The sequence below is a fragment of the Eupeodes corollae genome, chromosome 1, assembly GCF_945859685.1.
Source record: "Eupeodes corollae chromosome 1, idEupCoro1.1, whole genome shotgun sequence".
NCBI classification, from domain to species: domain Eukaryota; kingdom Metazoa; phylum Arthropoda; class Insecta; order Diptera; family Syrphidae; genus Eupeodes; species Eupeodes corollae.
In genome coordinates, this window is record NC_079147.1 from 235,685,436 (window position 1) to 235,710,064 (window position 24,629).

Sequence of the window (24,629 nt, forward strand, 5' to 3'; positions counted from 1 at the left end):
AAAATAATAATAATAATAATTGACGGAATTAAAAATGAAAACAATAACTGTGAATCACTTGTCTCGCTATATACGAGTAGATAGGTGGGATATGCGCGGCGTGACATTTGGCAGACTTTCGTTTTTGTTGCAGTTTTTACGTATTTAGCTCGAAAAACACGTTCATTGTTCTTCTAAGGTGACACGAGACAGCTGCACTTAGATAAAGACTGTATTCTATTGCGCCGCCCCGCCATAATTCCATAATTGGCTTGTGAGACAATAAAACGCATGTTTCATTAAACTTATCTAAGTAAACGTAAATGTTCTTTATTGAACATTTAAAAACTCGTATATTTCACAACACAGCACAAGGCGTAGAATGTATTAAAGGTGTTGGCGTATAATGTCTCCTATAGTCCTGATGGCAGGCGGCCGGCGCGACCGTAGCGGTGACGGGCGGCAGCGATGGCAATTATTTTCAATGAAAACTTCTTTACGACGATTGTATATAAGTATGTTTTATTTGTTTGGGTTTCTCGTAGAAGCAAATATTGATATCCACTTAATACGGGCGGTTTTTGTTCGGTAGAGAAATAGGCCTCAAAGGTTGTGTTTGATTTGACGCAGCTGGTAGTTGGTTAACAAAACTAAATATTGTTTCCGCTTCTGCAAGAATTTGTGCGGAAGAATTGTAAGAGACACGTCCGTTTGGACACAAACACGAAATGAACATTATTCGAATAGAAGAAGGTGACAACCAGAAGTGTTTGTTAGCTCGAGGTTTTGGAAATTTAAAGACGCGTTCAAGGTAAATATGAGTATAACTGGCAAAAGTCCTTGATGAATGTAGAACATTAGTTGCTAGTTAAGAAAGGAGATATATTAACAATGAAGCTGTACTCAAGATGTTTTTTTTATCTTTGCATTTAACATCACTACCAAAAAATAATAAAGTCGTTTATTAATTAAAGTCTATCGTGTAATTTTATGTCAGCTAAGGCAAAACTCTAGCAGACCGAACTTTTGTTGCGTTCACTCAAAGTAGAACTTAACTTGAGGATGTTTATCTTCAACATGTTAATTTGACGATTTCAACTTTCGGATTTAAGCCCTAGATTTGATTAACTTTAGTTTTTCTCAACTGCCCAAAATAAATGGAATTTGGATTTTGTTTGATTTATGTTTATAAAGGGTATCCCAAAATTAACGCAAGATTTGAATTTGCCGCCATTTGTGCAGTGAAGTGTTGGTAACCCTGAAAAAAAGAAATTTGACAGCTAACAGTATAGGGTTATTAAAAATGGAGCGTTACACGATAGAACAACATGTCTTCATTATTAAAGAATATTTCAAAAATAGTGAAAGCTTGGCGGCTGCAGTTCGAAAATTTCATACAAAATATGGTCGGAATAGTGTTTTAACTTCGTCAACTGTGAAGAGATTAATTGAAAAATTCATGGAGACTGGATTTGTTGGAGACGCCAAACACACTGGTCGTCCAAAAACAAGCCGTTCAAATGTGAATGTCGAAGCAGTGCGTGAGAGTGTTGCTGACAATCCAGGAACCTCAATTCGACGTCGCACAGTGGTTCGGTTTGTATGGGAGAGCGGAAAAAAGTCTGTAAAATCTGAACGGTTCAACGGATTTAAATAAAATTTGGCGTACATGTTAAAATTAGTCTTATGCATATTTGGTCAAAATTTGGTTGAAAAAAAAAATTAAAAAGACTTTTTTCCGCTCTCGCACCACTGTGCATCGTGGACAAGAATTGCAAATTTCAAGAACCTCTCTACAGCGTATACTCACCAAAGATCTGTGTCTTCATGCTTACAAAATTCAATTAACACAACAATTGAAGCCTAATGACCATGTACAGAGAAGAGAGTTCGTTGAATGGATTATTGAACATCAACAAATGGACCCTGATTTTTCGAGCAAAATCATCCTAAGTGATGAAGCACATTTTCATCTTGATGGCTTTGTCAATCGCCAAAATTGCAGCATTTGGGGTTCGGAGAACCCACATGTGATTGTCGAAAAACAAATGCATCCACAACGTGTGACTGTATGGTGTGGATTTTGGGCTGGAGGCATAATTGGGCCATATTTTTTTGAAAATGATGCTGGTCAAGCAGGGACTGTTACTGGTGATCGATATCGCGACATGATTACACAGTTCTTTCTGCCAAAATTGGATGATATTGACGTGTTCAATATGTGGTTTCAACAAGACGGTGCCACATGTCATACAGTTAGTGAAACAATTCAATTACTGCATGAGACATTTCCAGGTCGTGTACTCTCTCGTTTCGGTGATCAAAATTGGCCTCCTAGATCGCGTGATTTAACACCATTAGACTTCTTTTTATGGGGTTATTTGAAATCACAAGTCTATGTCAACAAGCCCACAACCACCCGTGCATTAAAGGAGGAGATTCAACGCTGCATCAACGAAATTCAGCCACATTTATGCAGAATGGGCATGGAAAATTTCAACAAAAGAGTGCGCATGTACATGCAAAGCCGTGGAGGCCATTTGTCCTATGTGTTATTCCATACATAACCCTATCCTATGTACTTTACGAGTCAATAAAAATATAACTATCAAAAGACTAAAAACGGAATTTTCTATTTAATTCAAATCTTGCGTTAATTTTGGAACACCCTTTATAATTTAGTTTTTGCTGTTTGCTATTTTGGGTAGATTAGGCAGCAATTACGAAAGGAGGATAGGATTAGAAAAGGGAAACCAATGCACAATGGTTTCGAATGTCTGCACATTGTATTGAGTGGGAAATATTGAGCCTGGTAAAGAATTAAAGAATTTCAAGAAAATAGAATTTCTGTACTTAACAGTACGTCCGAAATTGAACACTAGGGTCAACTGATGGGCATTTCTAGAAATACGGGTATTACGTTTGAATTGTTTTAGGATGAGGAATGCAACTGGCTATTTCCCTAGAGCCTTATTTATAAAAATAACGATTAAACAATCATAGGCTTGAGACCTTGCGGCGGTGTACGAGAGAAGCAAATGTCTGGGTAAGAGAACGATCTCCTATCATTTTTAGAGCTCTTCTTTCAATTCTATCCAGAAGACTCAAGTATCAGATCAGAAAGCGTAAGCAACTTATGGCATCGCCGGAGAAAACCTAAACACTTAGCAGGATTTTTGGCAATGTCAAATATATGATCACTCCACAACAAGTGGTTTGTAATGCAAATATATAGGACTGATGGTTGTTTAATTTCCTCAAAGCAAGTACCACCCATGGATAGTGGCATTGGGGTAGGGTTACGCTTTTTTGACAGTAGACAGCATTGAGTTTTCGAAGCATTAATTTCTACACTATTTTTAATTCCCCATTGAACAATGCCACGTTTAGAATTTAATGAGCTTATCCTACTCTGCCGTTGGTAGTCGAAGAACATCCGAAGAAAAATGATGAAAATGATAAGCAGAGGGTAAGCATCAGCGAAACAATTTAGTGTGTTAGATGTTTCAGACAAAAGATCATTCATGGTTATATGGAAGAGATTCGGAGCCCTGGGGAACACCAGCGTTTATTTTGTGGATCAGATTTCAACTCGTCCAATACTACTTGGATTGAACGTTCCGAAAGGTAATTTCTAACCCGGCAAAGAAGATATTCATCAATACCAAAAGCACGTATTTTCGATAAGAGAGCCTGATGACAAACTCTATCAAATGCCTTTGAAATATCAAAATATTCTCTAAAGCGATGTAAAGATTTCTTGCACTATTCGGTGAGATAAACCATGAGATGACCAGTGGACCTATTGCACAAAAGCCATACTGCCGGTCATTTAGAAGTTTCCGTTCTTCAAGATATTTCTTAAGCTGAAAATTAATCAGCGTTTCCATGGCCTTGGAAAGAAGGGACGTAAGTGCGATTGGACGATAGTTAGATGGGGAGCGGGATTCGCCTTTTTAGCGACAGGATGGACAAATGCAGTTTTCCATCCACTCGGAAAGAGACCAGCATAGGACAGGTGGAAAAGTTAACGCAGTGGCTTTAAATAACACCTCTTCAGAACAATAACGGGGATACTATCCGGGCCACCGAATTTGTGAATGTCAAGATTTTTAAGTACTCTAGTAACTGAACGAGTGCGAAAGAAGATTCGTCCCATAGAATCATTTACGCTTTACGCCCGCATCGAATTAACAGCAAACTGCGCTGCAAGCAAATCTGCTTTATCAATCGAGCTAACAAAAGGAGTTTAATTGGAAACGAGGGTAGGAACTAACGGTGACATAGTGTTGGGCACTTTTTTTACAAATGACCAGAAATTTGTACTAGCTTTGGGACTTTGTAGCATTTTTTGAAGTTAATTCGGGTCATGCAAAAATTTAATGCGTCGAATATGTCCGTGTCTTTCTAGCTTGTTTAAACTTATTCAGGTTTTCCTCAGTAGGGTCGGCTTTATAAATCCGGAAACTTACATCTTTGATCCTAATAACTACTTCCAACTTGAATTAAACCATGAGTTTTCTTTTCACCCTATTCGGGATACAATTTCTCATTCCTAAAAGAATTAAGTTTGTAACCATATCTGCGCTGGAATCCACGTCACTATCGAGGAAGCATAGTAACCAGTTAAACCGTGGGGTTCTTTTCTTTAACTGGGGTTTTTTGGCATGAGAAATTAGCAGATATGACATAATGGTCTAATGTGCCTAGAGGTAATAATACACTAACCGCATATTTATTAGGATCAGAGGTAAGAAACAAGTCTAGAGAGTTGGCGGGCTAACCTGCAACTTCAGGAATCTGAGTTGGCTCGTCAACTAACTGAGTCAGGTGGTTAAGCTCAAAAAAAATCTCGATATACCTTCCTTCGGATGTTGTTCGACCAGAATTGCGCAGCTATCTAAACTGAAGTGATATTGGTGATAGCAATAAAAACAATTTTCAACTTGCTCAAAATTGACAATTCAAGTTCTGATTTTCTTGACCTTGAAATAAACCCTTAGGTTTCTCTGTCAAATATACATTTTATTACTTACGATTCAGAACTTTGTTGAACCCAGAAAGATTGTTGCTTGTTGGTTGTTGGGGTACTGGTTTCAAACATGCAATACTTTACCCGGTTTTTAAACAAGGAGATTAAAAAGATCAAGGCAACTATAAGGGTATTTCACTGTTGAACTCATCAGCTAAAATTTTTACAAGCATTCTCCAAAACCGGCTAGAACTTTGGATCAACAAAAAAAAGCTCTTGAAAGAGTTTCAAGATGGATTTCGTACTGGTTATGCCACGGTCGATCACATATTTTTGTTACGCAGCATAGCCGCAAGTTTTATTGCTAAAACACAAAAGTTATATGCTTTCTTCATAGACGTTAAAGCTGTTTTTGACACCATTGATCGCAAAAAAATGTTACAAGCCATATAACTATGGTTTGAGCCACAAATTTGGTAAAACCTTAAAAAGCTTGTACGATGAAACTAAATCAGCTGTATGGTGCGGAAGCGATTTGTCAGAGTGATTTACAACAGAAGGTGGAGTCAGACAAGGATGCAACACAAGTCCATCAATTTTCGCCCTTTACATCGAAGACATCATTGATCGCGCTCTTTTGTACCTTGACGAAATTGTCATTTTGGCTAAATCACCCGAATCTATGCAAATGATGATTAATCGAGTTGCAGAATACTGTAATCTTTGGGACCTTGAGCTCAATCTAAGCAAATAAAAAATTATGATATTCAAAAGTGGTGGAGGTAGAATGTCCAGAGCAGAGAAATGGGTATTTGCGAGAATCAATCGAAGTAGTTAAGCAATTCAAGTACCTAGGAATGATTTTCACCTCAAATCTGAATATGGAAACTCATTTAACTGAAAAACTATCCCAAGCTAAGTGTGCAATTAATTCAACATGGAGAAATTGTTTCCAAAGTATTATCGCGCACAGTGCAAAATACCAAGTTTTTGAAGCAGTAGCGAAATCCATTTTGTTTTATGGTGCGCAGGCATGGGTCCACTTATACTTTGTTACGGTTGAAAAACTGTTAAGATATTGCCTTCTTAGAACATTTCAATTTCTTGGATTTTCACCGAATTATATATTGATGATTGAAACAGGTATGTCCGCTTTATTTATTTAAACCCTAAAACTCAATACTAACTATATACTAAAATCAATGAATGAAAACGGAAACATATTAACTTTGTAGTCACCAATAACACCTTATTGTATAACGATATTTTGGACCTAGCAGAGAGCTACAACTATCCTCTTCAACTGAACTGGGACTCAAGAACCCAATGGAAGGAAACCCTTTACATATTTATTGAGCACATATGTAGATGACAAAATGCGAATAAATTTGGAGAGAAGACGCAGATGCCTAAACTCACAGAGAAATTTACAGGACCTTGGAACTTAACTTGGGCTCCCATAACAATTTTAAGGACTGTCATAGCACCCAAAAAATTTCATATATCTTTAGAGCAAGAGGAGAGGTGCTTCCGTTAAATTGTATACCCCATAGAAGTGATCTACCACTCTTTTGTTCAATATGCAACATGGTACAACGTGAGGATTCCGTTCATTTCATAGGAGTATGTACAGCATTTAAAGACATCAGAAGGAGCTGCTTTGGGAAACCAAGCTTGTCATCCGAAGAAGTGAAAAATGCTTTAAACGGTCCCGACTGGGAAACTATCGACAAATTTTGCAAGACTTCACTAAGTTATCGAAAAATGATAATTGATGAAGACTTTTGAACTCATATGAATCGACTTAAACATAAAAAAAAAAACTTAATTTATATTAACAAATTGCAACTTATGCTAACACTCTTTAATAGTATTAATATTTAATTTAAAAGAAACAGTTAGAATAAAATTCATGATGCAAAATTGATAATTCTTGGCAGACGGCTTTTAGCCATGTCCTTATGATAAATAGGATTTAAATGTTAAAATGCACAATACGTTTTATGTAAAAAAATCTCATTCGCTTCATTTAAGGCGGTGCGAAGTCTTCCAGCTCAAAGAAGTTCAACTACAGCAACTTAAGTTTGCATACGCTAAATTATACTTAGGATCTGGCCCTCTAGGTTGGGGGTTGTGCGTCGGGGTGACTTCCTGGCCACGTAAAAGCTTTCAAAGTTGCGAAGCACTAACACGCCTCGGATACGGACTGATTTACTGTTGACAACCAACGCAAACGAATAGAGGACAACGAACTTCGGATATGCACGTGGAATGTTAGGTCCCTTTACAGACCACGTGCGGCCGAAGAATTAGCGGAGGCCCTAGAACGATATAAAGCAGATATCACCGCCATCCAGGAAATACGATGGGATGGGACGGGCAAAAAGAGGATGAAAAACTGCGATATTTACTATAGTGACTGCTACCACGAAAACCAACAGCGCTTATTTGGATACGGATTTGTCATTGGAGCCAGACTTAGGCAAGAAGTCGCATCAAGGCTAAATTCGGCAACATTAGCCTGATATGCGCGCACGCCCCCACAGAAGAGGAAGACGACAACACCAAAGATATGTGTTTCGAGCTCTTAGACAAAACATATGAGCAGTGCCCTAGCTACGATATTAAAACAGCCCTGGGCAATTTTAATGCCAAGCTAGGAAGGAAAGACATCTTTGGTGGAAAAATCGGGAAGAACAGCCTGCACGACAACACTTCCGACTATGGATTCAGGCTCATAGATTTTGCTACGGGGCGAAACGAAACAACAAAAACTTAAAGCGTTTATCATTTCTCACTAAATTAATTTTTTTTTTAAATCTTTACAAAACTTAACACTCGCCTTTAAAATAAAAGCTTTTCATCTAAGCTTTTTGGTTTGTGTCAATGATAAGTTTTTTTCGTTTTTCTTTGGAAACTTTGAGCTTTGGTGGAAGCTTTAAGCTTTGGAGGAAGATTTAAGCTTTGGTGTAAGCTTTTTATTTAAATTTCTTTTGGACGTTTTTGAAGACAGGTAAGATATGTGTTTCCGTGGTGTAGTGGTTATCACATCCGCCTAACACGCGGAAGGCCCCCGGTTCGATCCCGGGCGGAAACAAGTTATCTTTTTGCTTAAGTTTATCTTTGCAGTAGTTTTATACCACCATTACTATTGTTTGCATATTGGCATATTAAATTTATGTTTGTGAAAAACAAAAACAATAACTAAGTACATAAAAGATATGAACAGGTATTATGCATGTATTAGCAGTCTATGAGTATTTTTTTTCTTACCCATACTTTATGATGTACAAGCTTTTAAAGCTGCAAAAACGAATTGTTTCCGCCCGGGATCGAACCGGGGGCCTTCCGCGTGTTAGGCGGATGTGATAACCACTACACCACGGAAACACTTATCTTTCCTTTAAAAAACGTTTTTCATTCTATGCTTGGCTTAGTCCTACCACGTTGATTTCTTGGAATTATTTAATTATTCGTCTTTCAAGTTACAATACTGTATGGAGCGGACATTAAAATCAAACATTACATTTACAAATTGACAGTGGTAAATTGGAGAGAACATGACCAATTTATATATATTGTCTTCAACCATATAGCTTGTGATCCATTTTAAGAGATTCGAGTGGAAGCCAAGCAAATCACGTTTTTTCAAGACAACATTATGTTTTACCCGATCAAACGGCTTGAAAAAATCGATGTGCGGTGTACTTGAGTACGATTTTCTAAACAACCAAGACAATAATTTGTAAAAATTTCTAAATTTGTTGCACTAGACCTACCACTCATAAAGCCATGTGATGCAGGGAAATATGGTTTTGAACTAAATTAGAAACTTTAATTTTAACAATTGCTTCAAATAATTTGGGGTTTAGCTAAAGCTTAGCAATAGGTCTATAATTTTCCACAGATGCTTTAGATCCAGATTTTTGTAAAGGAGTTATCAGAGAATGTTTCCATGTATCTAAAAATACTCCTTCTTTCAAGGACAAATTAAAAATAAAGCAAAGTGAGGTTCTAAGGTTATATTTACAAAATTTCAAAACTAAAGATGGAATATTGTCCGCCTTAAATACAAAAAATGTCGATCAAAAAAAGATCACCAAAAGATCGACTCAAGAGACCAAATATATTGTTTATATGTAAATCTTCTTAAGAATTCGAACTCTTTCCTAGATCTAATAAATAGTTTACGAAGAGAATCCGAAATCTTAATCTTTTTTTCGAAGTTAAGCTACGACATTTATTAACCTAGACAAACTTTTATTAAACCAAATTGGTGTTTTTGAATTTTTTTAAAAGAACAAAATCAGCAATAACGTAATCTAATATGTTCCGAAACATGGCAAAAGCCATCTCTAAATTACTGCAGTTATAAATAATTTGCCAATTTATGCTTTCAAAATATCGGTTCATAGAAACAAAATCAGTATTTTTGAAATTATATTCATGAGGTATAAAAATGGAACAAAACTGTGATTCAATTACAACAGGAAAAGTTTATTTAATTTCAAGTGATTTATGATGAACACTATTTTTACCCAAAAGGAAACTAGCCTCATCTAATTGACCTTCTAGATTCTTATCAATAAAAATTAAAACTAAAATTTGACCGATAGATTAATTAATTTGATGCAGATTTAAAGCCGATAGGCTATCAATTACATTGTATTTAAAATCTTTAAAATCTTTAGTTACGTTACAAGGAAAATATTGTTCATCATCATTTGAAAATGGCCATTTTACATTTGGTATATTAAAATCTCCAAGTATTAAGGCATCAGCGTCACTGCCAAACAGCTGTTAATATTTAGTAATAAGACCTGCAATATAATCTATACTGCAACCAATAGCATTAACGTCAACAACATCAGCAGCACCAACATTGTTTCCAGAAACATCCATAGCAACTTTGGTTATGAGAAACTTGTACCAATACCTAACGAAGCCAAAGCTACAAGACTAGCATCTCATTGGGACTCCTACAAAGAATCCCTAAAAATCTACAAGAAGGCACTAATGAAATCCAAGCGATCTTCTTGGCGATCCTTCTGTGGCATGATAGAAGAAACTTCTGAAGCCTCTTGGTTACGGAAAATTCTTTCAACTAATCCAGCTATGCCAAGCTGCTTGACAAATTCAAGTAATGAATCGCTCAACTTACTATTGGACACTCACTTTCCTGGTAGCTCTCTTACCGAAACTTGCAACAGTTATATACGTTCAAGTTCAAATACAACATATCCACAAGGTCTGATCACAAAGGATAATGGAATAATACCAGCCGAATTACGAAAGGCTTCTGATATAATTGCACTAATCCTTGAGGCAATTTTTACCAGCTGTCTTTACCTGGTCCATGTTCCCTCGGCATGGAGAGAAGTTAAAGTTGTTTTTATACCTAAAGCAGGTAAATGCTCCCAAGTCAATCCTATAGATCTGCGACCTATAAGTCTATCATCATTCCTTCTGGAAAGATTGATTGATATCCATTTAAGGGCACGTATCGATACAAGACTTCTGTCTTCGTCTCAACATGCCTACTGTAAAGGTAAATCGGTGGAAACAGCGTAACACACTTTAAAGAGTTCACTACGGTTGCTTCCCTTGACATCGAAGGTGCCTTTAACAACGTAGACACATCTGCAATCACATCTGCACTGACATCTCTAAATGTAGAGAGTTCGCTTCGGGAGTTAATTCATTTAATGCTTACTAGCAGAATAATTAACTCAAAACTAGGCAACTCTTCTAGTAGACAATTCGTTAGTAGAGGGACACCGCAAGGTGGTGTTCTATCCCCTCTCCTCTGGAACCTAGTGGTGAATGAAATCCTAACTAGTCTGAATGCGGACGGTTTCAGAGTGATAGCCTATGCGGACGACCTTGATATAACAGTTTCAGGAAAGCATCTTAATATGCTAAAATAACTCTTACAAAATGCCTTGAACAGGCTAATACTTTGGGCTGATCGGTGTAGACTGGGTGTTAACCCACACAAAACCGATCTGGTCTTTTTTTCGAGGAGATACAAAATTCCATTTGTCAACCCTCCTTATATTAAAGGAATCCAATTAAAATTCTCAGACAAGGCTAAATACCTGGGTCTTGTCTTAGACAAAAAACTAAATTGGAAACGCAACGTACAGGAAAGAGTCAAAAAAGCTACTGAAGCTCTCTTTTCTTGCAAAAACGCTATTGGTAATAAATGGGGTTTACAGAATCACGCATTGGCTATACACATCGGTAATCAGACCGATTTTAACGTACGGTGTGGCAGTATGGTGGACTGCTTTAGAGAAAGGTATAAACAGGGCTAAGTTAAATAAAGTCCAACGTTCACCCTGCCTATGTATAAGCGGATCGCTTCGCACGACCCCGTCTGCGGTACTGGACACCTTGATCTACCTTACACCTCTTGACATATTTAGTAAACAAATAGCTGCAAGCTCTGCTATTCGCCTCAATGCTTCGTCGCAGTGGACTAACAACAACATTGGCCACTCCGTAATTCTAAGGTACTTAGAATCAATTCCAAAGCACACAGACTACACCATCCCCCAACTACAGTTCGATAGGAATTTCCAGATTTCTATACCTACCAGATCTTTTTGGGAGGATAGGACATTCTTAGAGGATGAGTCAATCCACTTTTACACAGATGGCTCAAAGACCAAAGAAGGGGTTGGTGGTGGTGTGTACTCTGAACGACTGAAATTAAGTCTCTCATTCCGCCTTCCCAATCATTGTAGCGTTTTACAGGCGGAACTTTTGGCGATTAAAGAAGTCTTGTCTTGGCTCCAAGAAAACGTGATATCAACATCTGATATCCGTATTTTCTCCGACAGCCAGGCCGCTATCAAATCTCTGGACTTTGTCTCTACAAACTCTATAACAGTCCATAACTGTCGATCATCTCTAATGGAGATGGCGCAACAGTTTAATATTCACCTTTGCTGGGTGCCGGGCCATAGAGACATTCCAGGTTACTGTAAGGCAGATGAACTCGCCAGGAACGGTACAGTACAGCCCATCCTACCACGTTTGGCAAGTACTGGCATACCAATCACTACTTGTAAACTGTTGCTAATGCAAGACGCTGCGAGGAGGGCAGGCACCAGGTGGAACAACATCACCACGTGTCAAGCCACAAAAAACATCTGGCCAACACTGGATTTAAAACGATCAAGGTGCTTGCTCTCTCTAAGCACATCACATATAAGCTCGATAATAGGTGTCATAACCGGACACTGTCTAATAGGAAAGCACGCCATGAGACTAGGCTCATTCTCAAATGACTTTCGCAGAAGCTGTATGGACGAGGAAGAGGAAGAAACGGTTCTTCATCTTCTCTGCACATGCCCTGCTCTAGCTCGAAAACGCAAGAATTACCTAGGAGAATTCTTCTTTAACGATCTTAACGATCTAAATCATATCGGTATAATCAGCCTCTCACTTTTCATAAGGGACTCAAGCTGGTTCCATTGAGCTTAGGAGGAAGCCTCAAGATTCATGTGGTATCACAATGGGCCATTAAACTGGCCTAAGCGTGTCCGTTTCCATCTTGGACAGCCACTATACCCTAACCTAACCTAACGACGTTTGTTCTAAAATCATCAATTTGAAAACTCTCAGTTCCAGAAGTAGAATAACAGGGACTCCAGGCTGTTTTTAAGCAAGGGTCATAGACTCATGTACGGGTTATTTTAAAAATCGATTTTTTAAGTAAGTATACGCCTAAGTGAACCAATAATTATAAATATGTGTTATAACGAGAATATTAAATTGGTAACTCAGCATTACAGTTTCACAAAGGTTTTTAACGACTGTTCCAGTAAATAAAAGAGACACAGGCAAAAACAACATGTTCAACATGTGCAACTTTACTCGCACACAGGAATGGTTGAGAGTTGTAAGTCACTAGGCCCTAGTTCTTAAGTCGTGAATAAGGAGTAGTAAAATCATGTGTTTCCGTGGTGTAGTGGTTATCACATCCGCCTAACACGCGGAAGGCCCCCGGTTCGATCCCGGGCGGAAACAGTTATTCTTTTTTCATGATTTTGTCTTACTTCGTATTTGAAAACTTCAAAAACTGTTCTTGTTTTTTTGTTAAATAATTTAATAACTAATTTATTTGCCTAATCTTTTTCTTATACTTTTACTAAATTTACATCTCGGTGTTCGTCGAACACAAGGACTTCTTTTTGGTCCAAATTTTGAACGAACAAAATCAGCAGCCGTAGTTGGTTCACGATTTCGATTAAAAATTCCATCAACCAATGTTAAAGTTTCTCCTAGAAAAACAAACAAAATTTATTTATTATTTTATTAATTTTATGTTGTCTACTTACCTTTAAAACATTCATATGCAATGAAATTTCCAAAAAATTCACCTATCAATGAAATATCTTTTTTAATGTTATCAAACTGGTCATTGATTTCTGAATTTGAATTAAAGTTGTTAGTTCGTATCTAGGTTAAAAGAAAATATAATTTAGTAAAGAACTTGAATTTTGCATAAAGTTGTTCCTTACTTACCCTTTTCCTAGTTGAAAGGAATTTATCTCCATACATTACAATAATAGGCTTTTTTAATTTTTGAATTTTTTCCTGTATAAGTGAACTTTTTTCCATAGTGAAACTATCAATCCCAAGGGAAATAATATCTAATTTTGAAATCTAAAATAAACTTATTTAAACGTTAAATGACTGTAAGTTTAAATAAAATACTATGTTTTTTGTTTACCATTTCTGCGTCGACCGAATTAAACAAGGAAACATCAGCTGTGAAAGGTCGAGTATTGTCTAAAAATCTTAAACGATCGATGAAAGAACTAAAAGTGAACATTTTAAAAACAAAACAAGAATTTTAAGTGTTTGGCTTCAACTTCTATAAAAAGAAAACAAATATAGCAAAATAAGGCGAAAAGACTTGAAAAGGTCGGAATGGGAGAAAGTAAGCTGGAAAATCTGTTGGCCTAATAAATAAGATTTTAAAAGTCTCATAAGTTACGAGATTATGTGCGTCGTAAGGTATGAAAAGTCTGATGTCACGGAAATCAGTTTTCCGCTTTGACACCTATCATCAGTATTATCAAATATTTTTTTTGTCAAAAATGTTTCTGGTACGCCCTTTAAAGAAAAGTTTTGAGAAAAGATTACAAAAAAACTTCGATTGCAAATGAATATGCAATTTCGCTTTTGTATACCAATGTGACGTAGAGGCTTGTCTACATCCATTAAGATCGAAATTAGCAGATCTCTGGTATAAGTTTCACTATAAACGTCGTCGCCTGTAAATCTGGAAGATGTGCCCTTTTCGATCTTTTTGATTAAAAATTACGACTTTTTTGGTACGTTATAATATAATCAAATATTGCATCGGTCATTGTTTTTCCAGCAGTTAGCTTATACGTCACGTTGTGCTTTCACAATGAGTTCTTATGATTCCGACAATGAAATTCCGAAAAAAAAGAAAAGTGTTACAAAGACTGAGATATATAAACATGTTGTCATCAAAACTTCTAAAATCAAAGGGTTACTTCATTTCAAAAATTAATTTTCAGTTTTTCGACATATTTTCATCAAAATTTCGACTTGTCATTTGGTAGACCACAAATCGATTTTTGCAGTAACTGCGAAGAATTGACTTTTAAAATAAAGAATCTTTATTCAAATTATGGCGCTAATAGAACAGCTGCTGCAGAATTATAAGTGCACACGCGTTTTGCAAGCAAATTTTATAAAAAGTTAAGGAAATGTAAGAAAAATGTGGTAGTGACGAAACGGTTGTAGAATTGTCTTTCGACTATATGCAAAATTTACCTTTGCCTACTCTGCCTGTACAGGAAATTTTGTATTATTTTCAACTTTGGGTATACTAATTCTGTATACATAACATGAAGATTGACAGTAGCCAATTTTATTCTTATCATGAAGGACAAGCCTTGAAAGGTCCAAACGAAGTGTCGACTTTCTTTGATGATTATATCAATAAATATGTGTCAGATTCGAGAAAAGAAATTCATCTTTTTTGTGACGGCTGCCCAGGACAGAACAAAAATAACACGGTTATAAGATTGTTAATGGCCTTGTCTACCCAAATAAAATGATGATCTATATTTATTTTCCCGTCCGAGGCCACTCATTTAATGGCTTCGACAGACATTTGTTTGTTTTGATTATACAATCAAGCAATACCGCGAAATTTAACATGGAAAAGTCAATACAGAAGACATTAAAGATTTCAAGAAATGGGCTCAAATACATTTTAAAGCTAAATCTTTATCAGTAAGAAAAGCTGTGCCGAAAAATCTAAAAGTTATTTTTCAAGTATCGACTTATTATGAATTTGTTTTTGGCCTAAGTAAACCTGGTGAAATAATCGCAAAAAACTATATAGATGACATTTCCCAAGAAGTTTACATTCTCTCTAAAGTTAGTACTTGTAGGAGCTTACCAGCAAAAATCATCTAAAAATTGCTGACATTTCAAAGGCGGAACAATGGGTTCCGGCAGAATTTTTAGAATTTTAGGAAGAAATTCTACAATGCCCAACTACTATCCAAAGAAAGCCTGCAGAAGAAAATTTTAAATAAAAATTCATTACTTGTCATCCTTAATATTAATAATATGTTTAATTTTAGATTCCAGAAATAAAACTTACATACGAGGTCTGTTCAAAAAGTACCCGGAATTTTTAAATTTCGCGGGTCTGAAGAGTCCGAAGGTCAATGTGTTGGTATACATGCCCTTAAAGTATGATGCAATTTGCAGCTATATTCACTGTTTACTTTGTCTGTTGGAGTGGCTAAGGTTCGACGTGTTTTTATAAGCTCGGCGATAATTGCTTGTTTAAAAAATGGAAGAATTGAAGAGTCAAAGAATTTGTATTAAATTTTGCGTTTAAATGAAATAAATTGTAAGAAAGTGTGTGGAATGTTATGAAAAGTGTTTACGAGTGAAATAAGCGATTCCAAGATGGCCGCGAACACGTTGAAGAACGAACGAACGAACGATCCGGTCGACCCAGCACGTCAATAAAATCGATTAAAATGAGAAAAAAGTGGAAAAAATGGTTATAAATGATCGCCGAATCACAATTAGAGAAGTTGCATCGCTCACGAGCTGTTAAATGACGTCAATGACGATCCAAGTTTGCTTGAAAGGGTCATAACTGGTGTTGAAACATAGGTGTACGGCTATGATGTCGAAACCAAAGCACAATCGTCCAACTGAAGCATCAAACGTCACCAAGATGGAAAAAAGCACGTCAAGTTCGATCGAATGTGAAGGTTTTGCTTTCTGTTACTTACTGGCATAGTGCATCAAGAGTTCTTACCACAAGGTCGTACAGTTAATAAGAAGTATTACCTTCAAGTGATGCGACGTTTGCGTGAAGCAATCCGAAAAAAACGCTTTGATTTATGGAAAAGCAATTCATGGCTTTTGCACCACGATATTTTTCTGGCCAAAAACAATACCGTAGTCATGCCCCAACCTCCATGTTCACCAGATATGGTTCCGTGTGACTTTTTTCAAAGTTGAAGAGACCCATAAATGGACGGCGTTTTTCCTCGATTGAAGAAATAAAGGCCGAATCGCTTAAAATGCTCAATGACATATCGAAAACTGAATATCAAGAGTGCTTCGAAACGCTGGCATTAGTGTATTGTACTTAAATCAGTACATTTTGAAAAGGTACATCTCACAAATACAAAGTATCTAATAACACTTTGTTATTAAATTAAAAATTCAATTAAAATTAATTAAAATCGAATGTTTAATTTTTTCCATTACTTACGATAAGAAAAGGAGGTTTTATGTGACTTTTACGAAATGTTTAAAACACCGAGAGGAAGGTTTTAGCGAATTTCCAACTTGTTGTATCTCTCTCTTAAAAGAAAAAACAACTGTACTTATATTGAAGCTCAGTGCATGAATAAAGTACATATACGTTTCTAATTCATACATAAAAGTGAGGAATGAATGATTAAAGATCTAAGAGAAGCTTTACATCAAGTGTTATAACTTAACTCTGTGTTAACTTTTATCCTTCACTAATAAAGAGGGCAAAGTTTAGAATTGTTTTAAATTAAAAAAAAAAAGCTTTTTGATATGTTTATAACCAAAACTATCATACATACAGTGGCTCCCACGACTAATCGGACAAAGAGATTGTAAATTTTCTCAAATGTAATTTCTACAAGAATATGTATAGACGTAGTAGAACTTAACCAACATTTTATAACATATTCAAGCAAATTTAATGAACTTTAAAAAGAAATTAATAATTTGTAAATCAATACAATAAAGCAATACCTTAATTTAATCTCTCACACAAAATCAGACACTAGCAGTTTTTGCACTATAATAACTTTGTAACGGTATTGTGAATGGTTTTATTAAACTTTTGTTACTTAATGTGAGCAGAGAAGTACAAGAAAAGAAGCTGGAAACATACTATGAGAAGCTACTTTTTAGGCTTATTAACTTAAATCCCCCCCTAAGCTAAAGTGCAACAAAGCCGATGGAGCTGATGCCTTGAATGCCGAGATCTTCAAAGTAGTTGGAGATAATTTGGTTAGGAGCATGCACCAACTTATCTGTAAGATATGACCGGAAGCAAACATGCCCGATGAATGGAACCTCAGTATTGTTTATGCGATTCTGAAAAAAGGAGACCTTCGAAACTGCACCAACTACAGAGGAATCATTCTAACATCGCTTATCTTCAACAACCTAATTGGTCATTATCAGAGGGGTTTTAGACCAGGAAAGTGCACAGTCGATCAAAAACCAAAGAACATCAAATCGACACCCACCATCTTTTTATCGATTTCAAGTTGGAATATGACAGCATCTACCACGGATAATTCAGGCTGGTTGGATACAACATAATAGAACTTTTCGAATGTCAAAATAGGCTTTAGTCAGGTGATGCGCTGTCATGCGATTTTTTTAAAATCGTACTTGAAAGATAAGTGCAGAGCTCACACGTCAACACTTGAGGCACTATCCTTTAAAAGTCTGGCCAATAAACAGCATATCCTGATGACACTGTCATTAGCGGAAGAACTTAGCGTGATGTGAATGGGGCTTTTGTGGTAATTAAGTCTTAGGCAAAACAAGGTACATGCTGTGGTAAAGAAAGGAGTTTTAACACCGACGTTTCGGTCAAAACGTCATCATCGACAGACTTAACTTTGAGGTAGTCAACGATTTCGTCTACCTAGGCTCCGCTGTAAACGCAGAAAACAACACCAGCGCTGAGATCAAACGCAGAATAACTCTTGCTAACCGCTGTTTCTTTAGACTAAGAAAGCAATTGAGTGGTAAAGTCCTCTCTCGAGGGACCAAAGTGTAGCTATATAAGACCCTTATCATGCCCGTCCTGATATACGGTGCAGAAGCATGGACCATGACAAAAGCGGATGAAAGCACCTTGGGTCGCTTCGAGAGAAAAGTTCTTCGTGTGATCTACGGTCCCGTATGCATCGAAGGGGAGTGGAGGAGAAGATGGAACGACGAACTGTACGGGCTGTACAGCGACGTAGACTTAGCAAGAAGAGTAAAAGTCCAACGACTTAGATGGCTGGGTCACGTAGAGCGCATGGAAACCAATGCTCCGGCCCGGAAAGTCTTCGAATCCGCACCCACAGGACAGCGCAGTAGAGGAAGACCGCGGATCAGGTGGCACGCACAAGTGAAAAGTGACCTCACCCAATTTGGAGCTCGAAACTAGAGAAATCTAGCTAGGAACCGGGATGGCGAAGTTTGTTGGATGATTCCCTAGTTCACACAGAACGGTAGCGCCATACAGTAACTTGAATACCGAGTAAAAACGTTATCAACAAAACCATCAGAAGAAGCATCACCATCTAAGCAATGCCCGAAATGGCCGTGCAGCCGCGAATAAAAAGTTATACATCAGTGAAAAAATTAGAAATGAAAGACTTAAGTTTGCTAATGAACATATAGCAAAGGATACTTCTCCTTGGAATAAGATGTGTTAACCATTAGACATATGACAATATTATAAATAATGGTTTGTTTACGGACGGAATAAAATTTAACAGACATGGGGCGGTGTGAATAAAAACTAGTACGACGAGTATTTACTTACAAGTGAAGTGTAACGAGTATTTAAACTCCAAGTAAACCGATGTGAATAAAGCGTCGAGTTCATTTGTGACCGTATACTCGTCAACCCGAGGGTATATTAGCAAGTACTTACACGCGAGATAGCTGAATTCACAAAAAAAGGCAACACAGACAACGCATCATTTCCTATTGTGACTTGTTCTGTTTTCTGTTTTTAGCACCAATGACAGTCGTAATGCGAAATTTTGAAGACCAATCTTCAGACTTCGACACTTTTTTATCCAATACACTTGAAAATGTTCTGCTGACGGTACTTCTTTCAACCCCCATGTCGTTGGCAAAACCACTTTGGAATCCTGGATAACTAACGATCTCAGAAAAATTTCCATCTTTTTCCGTGCAGTTAATCCTCCACCCCTTGCATCAGTGTTTTCATCAAGAAAGTGCGAAGTGAGAAAATCTACGTTTTCACTCTCAAACCGTAATAGTTCATTAGATAGATCGAGACTTATATCACGTCGGTCTTTATAACGTTTCACACCACGCAGGTTCATAAATGCAACTATATTTCGTGTACAAGTACGAATGGAAATCTGAAGTCGGGTTGACTTGCGAAAAGACGAATATTTACTTGCTACAGAAGTATTTACTTGCATTTATTCACACCAAAATTGGCATTTTTCCGGGTTTTACTAGCCTCTCAAATATTTACTCGCTACTAAGAGTAAATACTTGTTTTATTCACTTCAGTTTCGGCATTTGCTTTTATTTTGATACGTTCAAGTATTTACTTGTCCTACTCGTTTTTAATCACACCACCCACGGTATAAACAAGTAATACAAGGTTTGGTGTTCGGGAACTAAGATTTTGTGTAAAGTAAAATGTATTAAATGGCTAACTTCATTGTTTTGAAACAACATTTGCAGTTTCACTAAAGTCGAAATACAACAGTTTCACCTTCTTCCAGGATAAATATACAAAGTACACATCTTGTACAGTAAGGTGATTATTCTAAAGGTGCTTAAAACACAAATTAAAGTCACCTGACCTTAATGCAATCAAGCATGTATGCTATGAAATAGGAGTGGAGTTGCTAAAAAGCACTTAAGAAACATGAAGAACTATAAGACGGGCATTCAAAAATGGAAAAAAATAAGTCCTGAAGAAGGCTAAAAACTTGTCCTATCACTACCTCGATAAAAGGATACGAAACATAGTACTAAATATTAAGTGTACGATTCTTTATGAGGTGTTAAATCATAGAGTTGCTTTTCTTATAATATTAATTTGATGTTTATAAAATGGTTATAAATTTTTCTTGGAGTAATAGAATTTCGAAAATTTATATTTCATGTATCCGATTAGTCGTGGGAGCCACTGTACATATAATTACATGTAACAATCTACTACCCTAAAAATGGATCTGAATTCTTTTTCTTTTTAATTGCTGAATTGTCTTTAGTTATTATCATGAGTCAAAAGTGCACAAAATAAGTGTGAACAAAATTTAAATAAAACCAAAAAAAAAATCTTACTCGTTAAATCCTGTGCCTTGACTTCTATTACAATTTTCTTCCTCCGAAATAGACCACAATATCACACTTGGATGGTGTCGATATCGAATAATAACATCCTCAAGGACACTTCGGGGGCTTCTGAAATTTAAGAACTCATTTCAATTCAGAACAATCAATATTCACTAACTCACCCTAATACAACAACCAACCCCAATTCATCGGCCAGGTCTAAGGTTTCTTCTGAAGGCGCAACACTCGTTACAAAGGCATTTGTATTTAACCACTTTAAAAGTGTGACATCCTTAAGATCAGTACTTGGACTGAAAGGTTTTCTCTAGTAAAAAAAAACATGTTTATACAAATTTAAGCTGTAAGTTGTTCAAAAACTCACCGCCCATTCGTTACTTCCTCGAACACCTTGCAGGTACAAACTTTTATCATTCATCGTTAACGAATTATTAGACCAACTTAAAGGTCTTATTCCAATTTTCATTCTGTAGACATCTTTTATGTCACTTTCACAGTATTTGTAGTAGAGTTTAAAGACTAGAGTATAAAGGTACCCGGCTCTATTAGAGTCCATACAAAATGGCCGCCAATAGTTGAAATTCGGTATCGAAAAACTCCCCTCGAGCGAATCATTTCCCAAGCTAAAAGCAACTTGTAGATCATCTTTGTCTAGAACTTGAACCGATACGCATTTAGCATTAATTTTAAGCAAGCCACCGGCTATAGCTTTGTAACTTATAAAAGCTAAGAAAAGAAGTTCTTTCAAAGTTTTAGAAAACATAAAATAACAAATATAAAAGTAACCTGTATCATTTGTCACAGTCGAAGCCACTGATATGCTTTGAATATATAAAATTTCAGGAACAGACAGCAGACTAATGGATCGTGGAATTTCTTGAAATTCACTACGATTTTTAGGAGAGTTTTGAACTTCGAGGGCGATGCGATTTTCCGAATCATATACAAGTCTGTCAGTAACGTCGAGTTCTTCAAAGTGTTTGTTGCTTCTTTCAATGATTTCCCCATTTAGCCACTAAACATAGCAGAAAGTTGAGAAAACGCCATTTTTCTACTAAATCTGTCGAAGTACATACCAAAACTGTATCGAAACCTAAACCATCCAACCTTATCAAAATTATACGCTCGTACTTCCACGACTTCGGTACGAAAAAGCTCCTCTCGTACCAAACGCTTCGGGGACAACTTTTCGGATCAAAGTCAATGAGACTTCCTGGAACTGGCATTTTGACGATTCCATTGAGCTAAGAATGTTCGTCAGAATATAATAAGCCTACAGTTATTGTTCTTTTTTGGTGAAATACCTTCCGTAATCCATGTTTCTCACGATAATCCAAAGACTCGTTACTGTCCCGTTCACAATAACAATTCCAAATTCCATCCAAATGCAATATTTCTCTAGTTTCGCTTGTGTCGGAATAAGCACAATTCACAAGTTCAAGGTATCCTATAACCACCATTAACAACAACACTCGAACCCATATCACTTGAACCATATCACAATCACTCAATTAAATGGGTAACGTTCATAAAAGACCACTCAACTTCAACTAAGATTTTGGGTGCTTCTTGAATTTATATACCAAAAAATGTATCCAAAGTATCAAAGACAAAACGGACGTGCTAGTGATAGATCCGAAAAAGTGTCATCGGATACTTCTCATTCCACTTCTGGTTGTGGTCTTTTGTCTAAATAGGTTCTAGGTATATCAAAATATGTGGAGCACCTTTACGTGTTGGATAAAATCTGTGCAATAAATCACTTTAATACGACAAGGCGACGCGACACGAAACGCACGTGTATATACAAAGTGTTGATGCGCCTCTACTCCACGACATGACTACTTCTATACTGAAGGCTTCTATAGGTCAGAGGCGTCTGGAGTTTTTTGATAAGATATACAATACAATCGCTGAACTAATTGTGCGAGCTATATTACTACTCACTTTGGACAGTTATGGTAATGTGGCTCTAATTAAAAAAAAAAAAAAATACTGAAGCTAAAACCCTCTTTTAAGGTTAACGCTTACACTTTCCACCCTTTTCAAAATGCCACATATCTAACCTTTAATATTTCCACGCAATGCTTTTGATAGAGGTGTTGGTCAGCAACATTTTTGTGCTGTAACCATTGAGTATTCGAAAGTGCGTGCTCGTGGAAGCTTCGTCCTTTTATTTGGTGTCCCGGTTTTGTTTTGTTTTTGTTCCTTTCCTTAGCCTGGTCCGACAAGTTGGAATCGATGAATATTTTTTATTTACATAGGCTCGGGTTTGAGGACTTCTGACTATACCTACTTTTTCTTGTAGTTAGTCCTGTTCGTGGTGGTGAGCAATTTGGCGAGGATACAATCCATTGCAGTAACAACAACAAAAACATAAAACAAAGGAAGCCTTTTGACTAGAATTGGACAGAATTAAGAAACTAGTTCAACACGAGTTGTTGTGACAGTTCGGTGGAATTTTTTCGTTTTTGGTTTCATTTTATTTTTTGGGAATCTCACAAAGTTCATTTTCCAGAAATTAGTTTCGAATACTTGAGCTTACAATGTGAATCGCCATCGTCGCGTCTTCGTCGTCGGGGCTTAAGGAATATGATTTTTTGTCCGTGAAGGATAAAATCGCGTGTGAGTTTTGACTTGTTTTGATCCGTAGTCTGTTTTTTTGAGTTTGAGCTTTTTTCCGAAACGAGGATTGTTGTATTTTTTTTCTAAGTCAAGAAACGGAGGATGTTCATGAAGTTACCTACAAGGTGGCAGTTCTTAATTGGATTTGCAAGTAAGTGTGTCTATTTAAAGGTTAGAAATTCATAGGGTTTGAGTTTGTTTTATTTTGGGTATTTGATAGTATATTTATTATTTAAAACAGAAACAGACAGCGACTGGATTTGGTTTGCTTTTTCATTTGAAGTAAGAAAATATAGACACCAAACACTTTTCACTTTAGAAGAATTCCATCGGACAATATTGCTTTTTAAGTTGTATTTGCAAAACTTATGAATTTTATGAGCAAAAGCAAAAGAAAGTATTTCTGAAACTTTTAAAAATTAAGTTTAAAAAATAAATTGACGAATTTGGTTAGCTTTCTCGACCTACAGTCCCAATTTTAGAGAATTATTGTATTCGATATTTGTTATTCGATAATGTCAATATTTTAAATTTGTATTCAAAATTCAGAACACTTTTTGGAAGTTTTGACAGTTTATTTTTAAATTAGAACTAAACCGAAATATTAGCAAAATTTTAAGAACATAGAATGCAAAACATTGGCTAGAATGTTCTTGTTACTTTGACATTGATTTATATTAATAAAAGTGTTACATTTGTTTCCAACCCTATTATTTCCTTTTAATAGATAGAAAGGCAGAGCTACTGTTTAAACAAATTATGTTTAAAATAAATATAATATGGACCGAGTGGATAAGTTTATTAATTGAAATATGCATATAGACCGAGTGACTACCTTGTAGGGCTTCTTCGAATTATTTGGAGCCCAGGCCACAGAAGAGAAAGAAGACAACACCAAAGATATGTTCTTCGAGCTCCTAGACAAAACATATGAGCAGTGTCCTAGCTACGGTATTAAAATAGTCCTGAGCGATTTTAATGCCAAGCTAGGAAGGGAAGACATCTTTGGTGGAATAATCGGGAACAACAGCCTGCACGACAACACTTCCGACAGCGTCATGGTAGCCAGTACGCGTTTTCCACACCTCAACATCCACAAAATAACTTGGACTTCTCCAGGTTAATCTACCGTCAACCAGATTGACGCCAGACCCGCTTCCAGCATCATGGATGTACAAACTTTCCGAGGAGCTAACATCGACTCGGACCACTACCTAGTTATAGCCAAGGTAGCACTTGTGGTTTCCAGACCCAAGGCAAAAAAGGGAGGTGCTGGGAGAAGGTAGAACGTCGAACGCCTACAATCGCCAGAGATCGTCAAATCCTTTTCCGACCGAGTTACAAGTAACCTCTCTCGAAGTTCTCCACTACCAACACAATGTATCGAAAACCAGTGGCAACATTGCCA

General features: G+C 36.6%; 1 protein-coding gene and 3 non-coding genes across 4 annotated transcripts; 2 read left to right on the forward strand and 2 right to left on the reverse strand.

The window, feature by feature from the left end:
- Window positions 1–7,975: 7,975 nt before the first annotated feature.
- Window positions 7,976–8,048, forward strand: Trnav-aac (transfer RNA valine (anticodon AAC)). The gene has a single exon. It is a non-coding gene; the product is annotated as a tRNA-Val (tRNA).
- A 220-nt stretch (window positions 8,049–8,268) lies between these two features.
- On the reverse strand, window positions 8,269–8,341 carry Trnav-aac (transfer RNA valine (anticodon AAC)). The gene has a single exon. It is a non-coding gene; the product is annotated as a tRNA-Val (tRNA).
- Window positions 8,342–12,915: 4,574 nt separating this feature from the next.
- On the forward strand, window positions 12,916–12,988 carry Trnav-aac (transfer RNA valine (anticodon AAC)). The gene has a single exon. It is a non-coding gene; the product is annotated as a tRNA-Val (tRNA).
- A 7,960-nt stretch (window positions 12,989–20,948) lies between these two features.
- Window positions 20,949–22,092, reverse strand: LOC129949245 (beta-glucuronidase-like). Its single transcript, XM_056060580.1, has 4 exons — window positions 21,901–22,092; window positions 21,673–21,840; window positions 21,383–21,611; window positions 20,949–21,322 (listed from the first exon to the last, which is right to left on the reverse strand). The coding sequence occupies exons 1-4, from the start codon at window positions 22,090–22,092 to the stop codon at window positions 20,949–20,951; spliced, it is 963 nt and encodes a 320-aa protein (XP_055916555.1).
- Window positions 22,093–24,629: the final 2,537 nt, after the last annotated feature.

What these genes read in the sequence shown, in the direction of transcription:
- LOC129949245 (XM_056060580.1), bottom strand. Translation starts at nt 22,092, where the DNA reads ATGGTTCAAGTGATATGGGTTCGAGTGTTGTTGTTAATGGTGGTTATA. An exon ending in AGAAACATGGATTACGGAAG is followed by an intron (nt 21,841 to 21,900) that starts GTATTTCACCAA and finishes GAACATTCTTAG; the next exon opens with CTCAATGGAATCGTCAAAAT. An exon ending in TAGGTTTCGATACAGTTTTG is followed by an intron (nt 21,612 to 21,672) that starts GTATGTACTTCG and finishes TGCTATGTTTAG; the next exon opens with TGGCTAAATGGGGAAATCAT.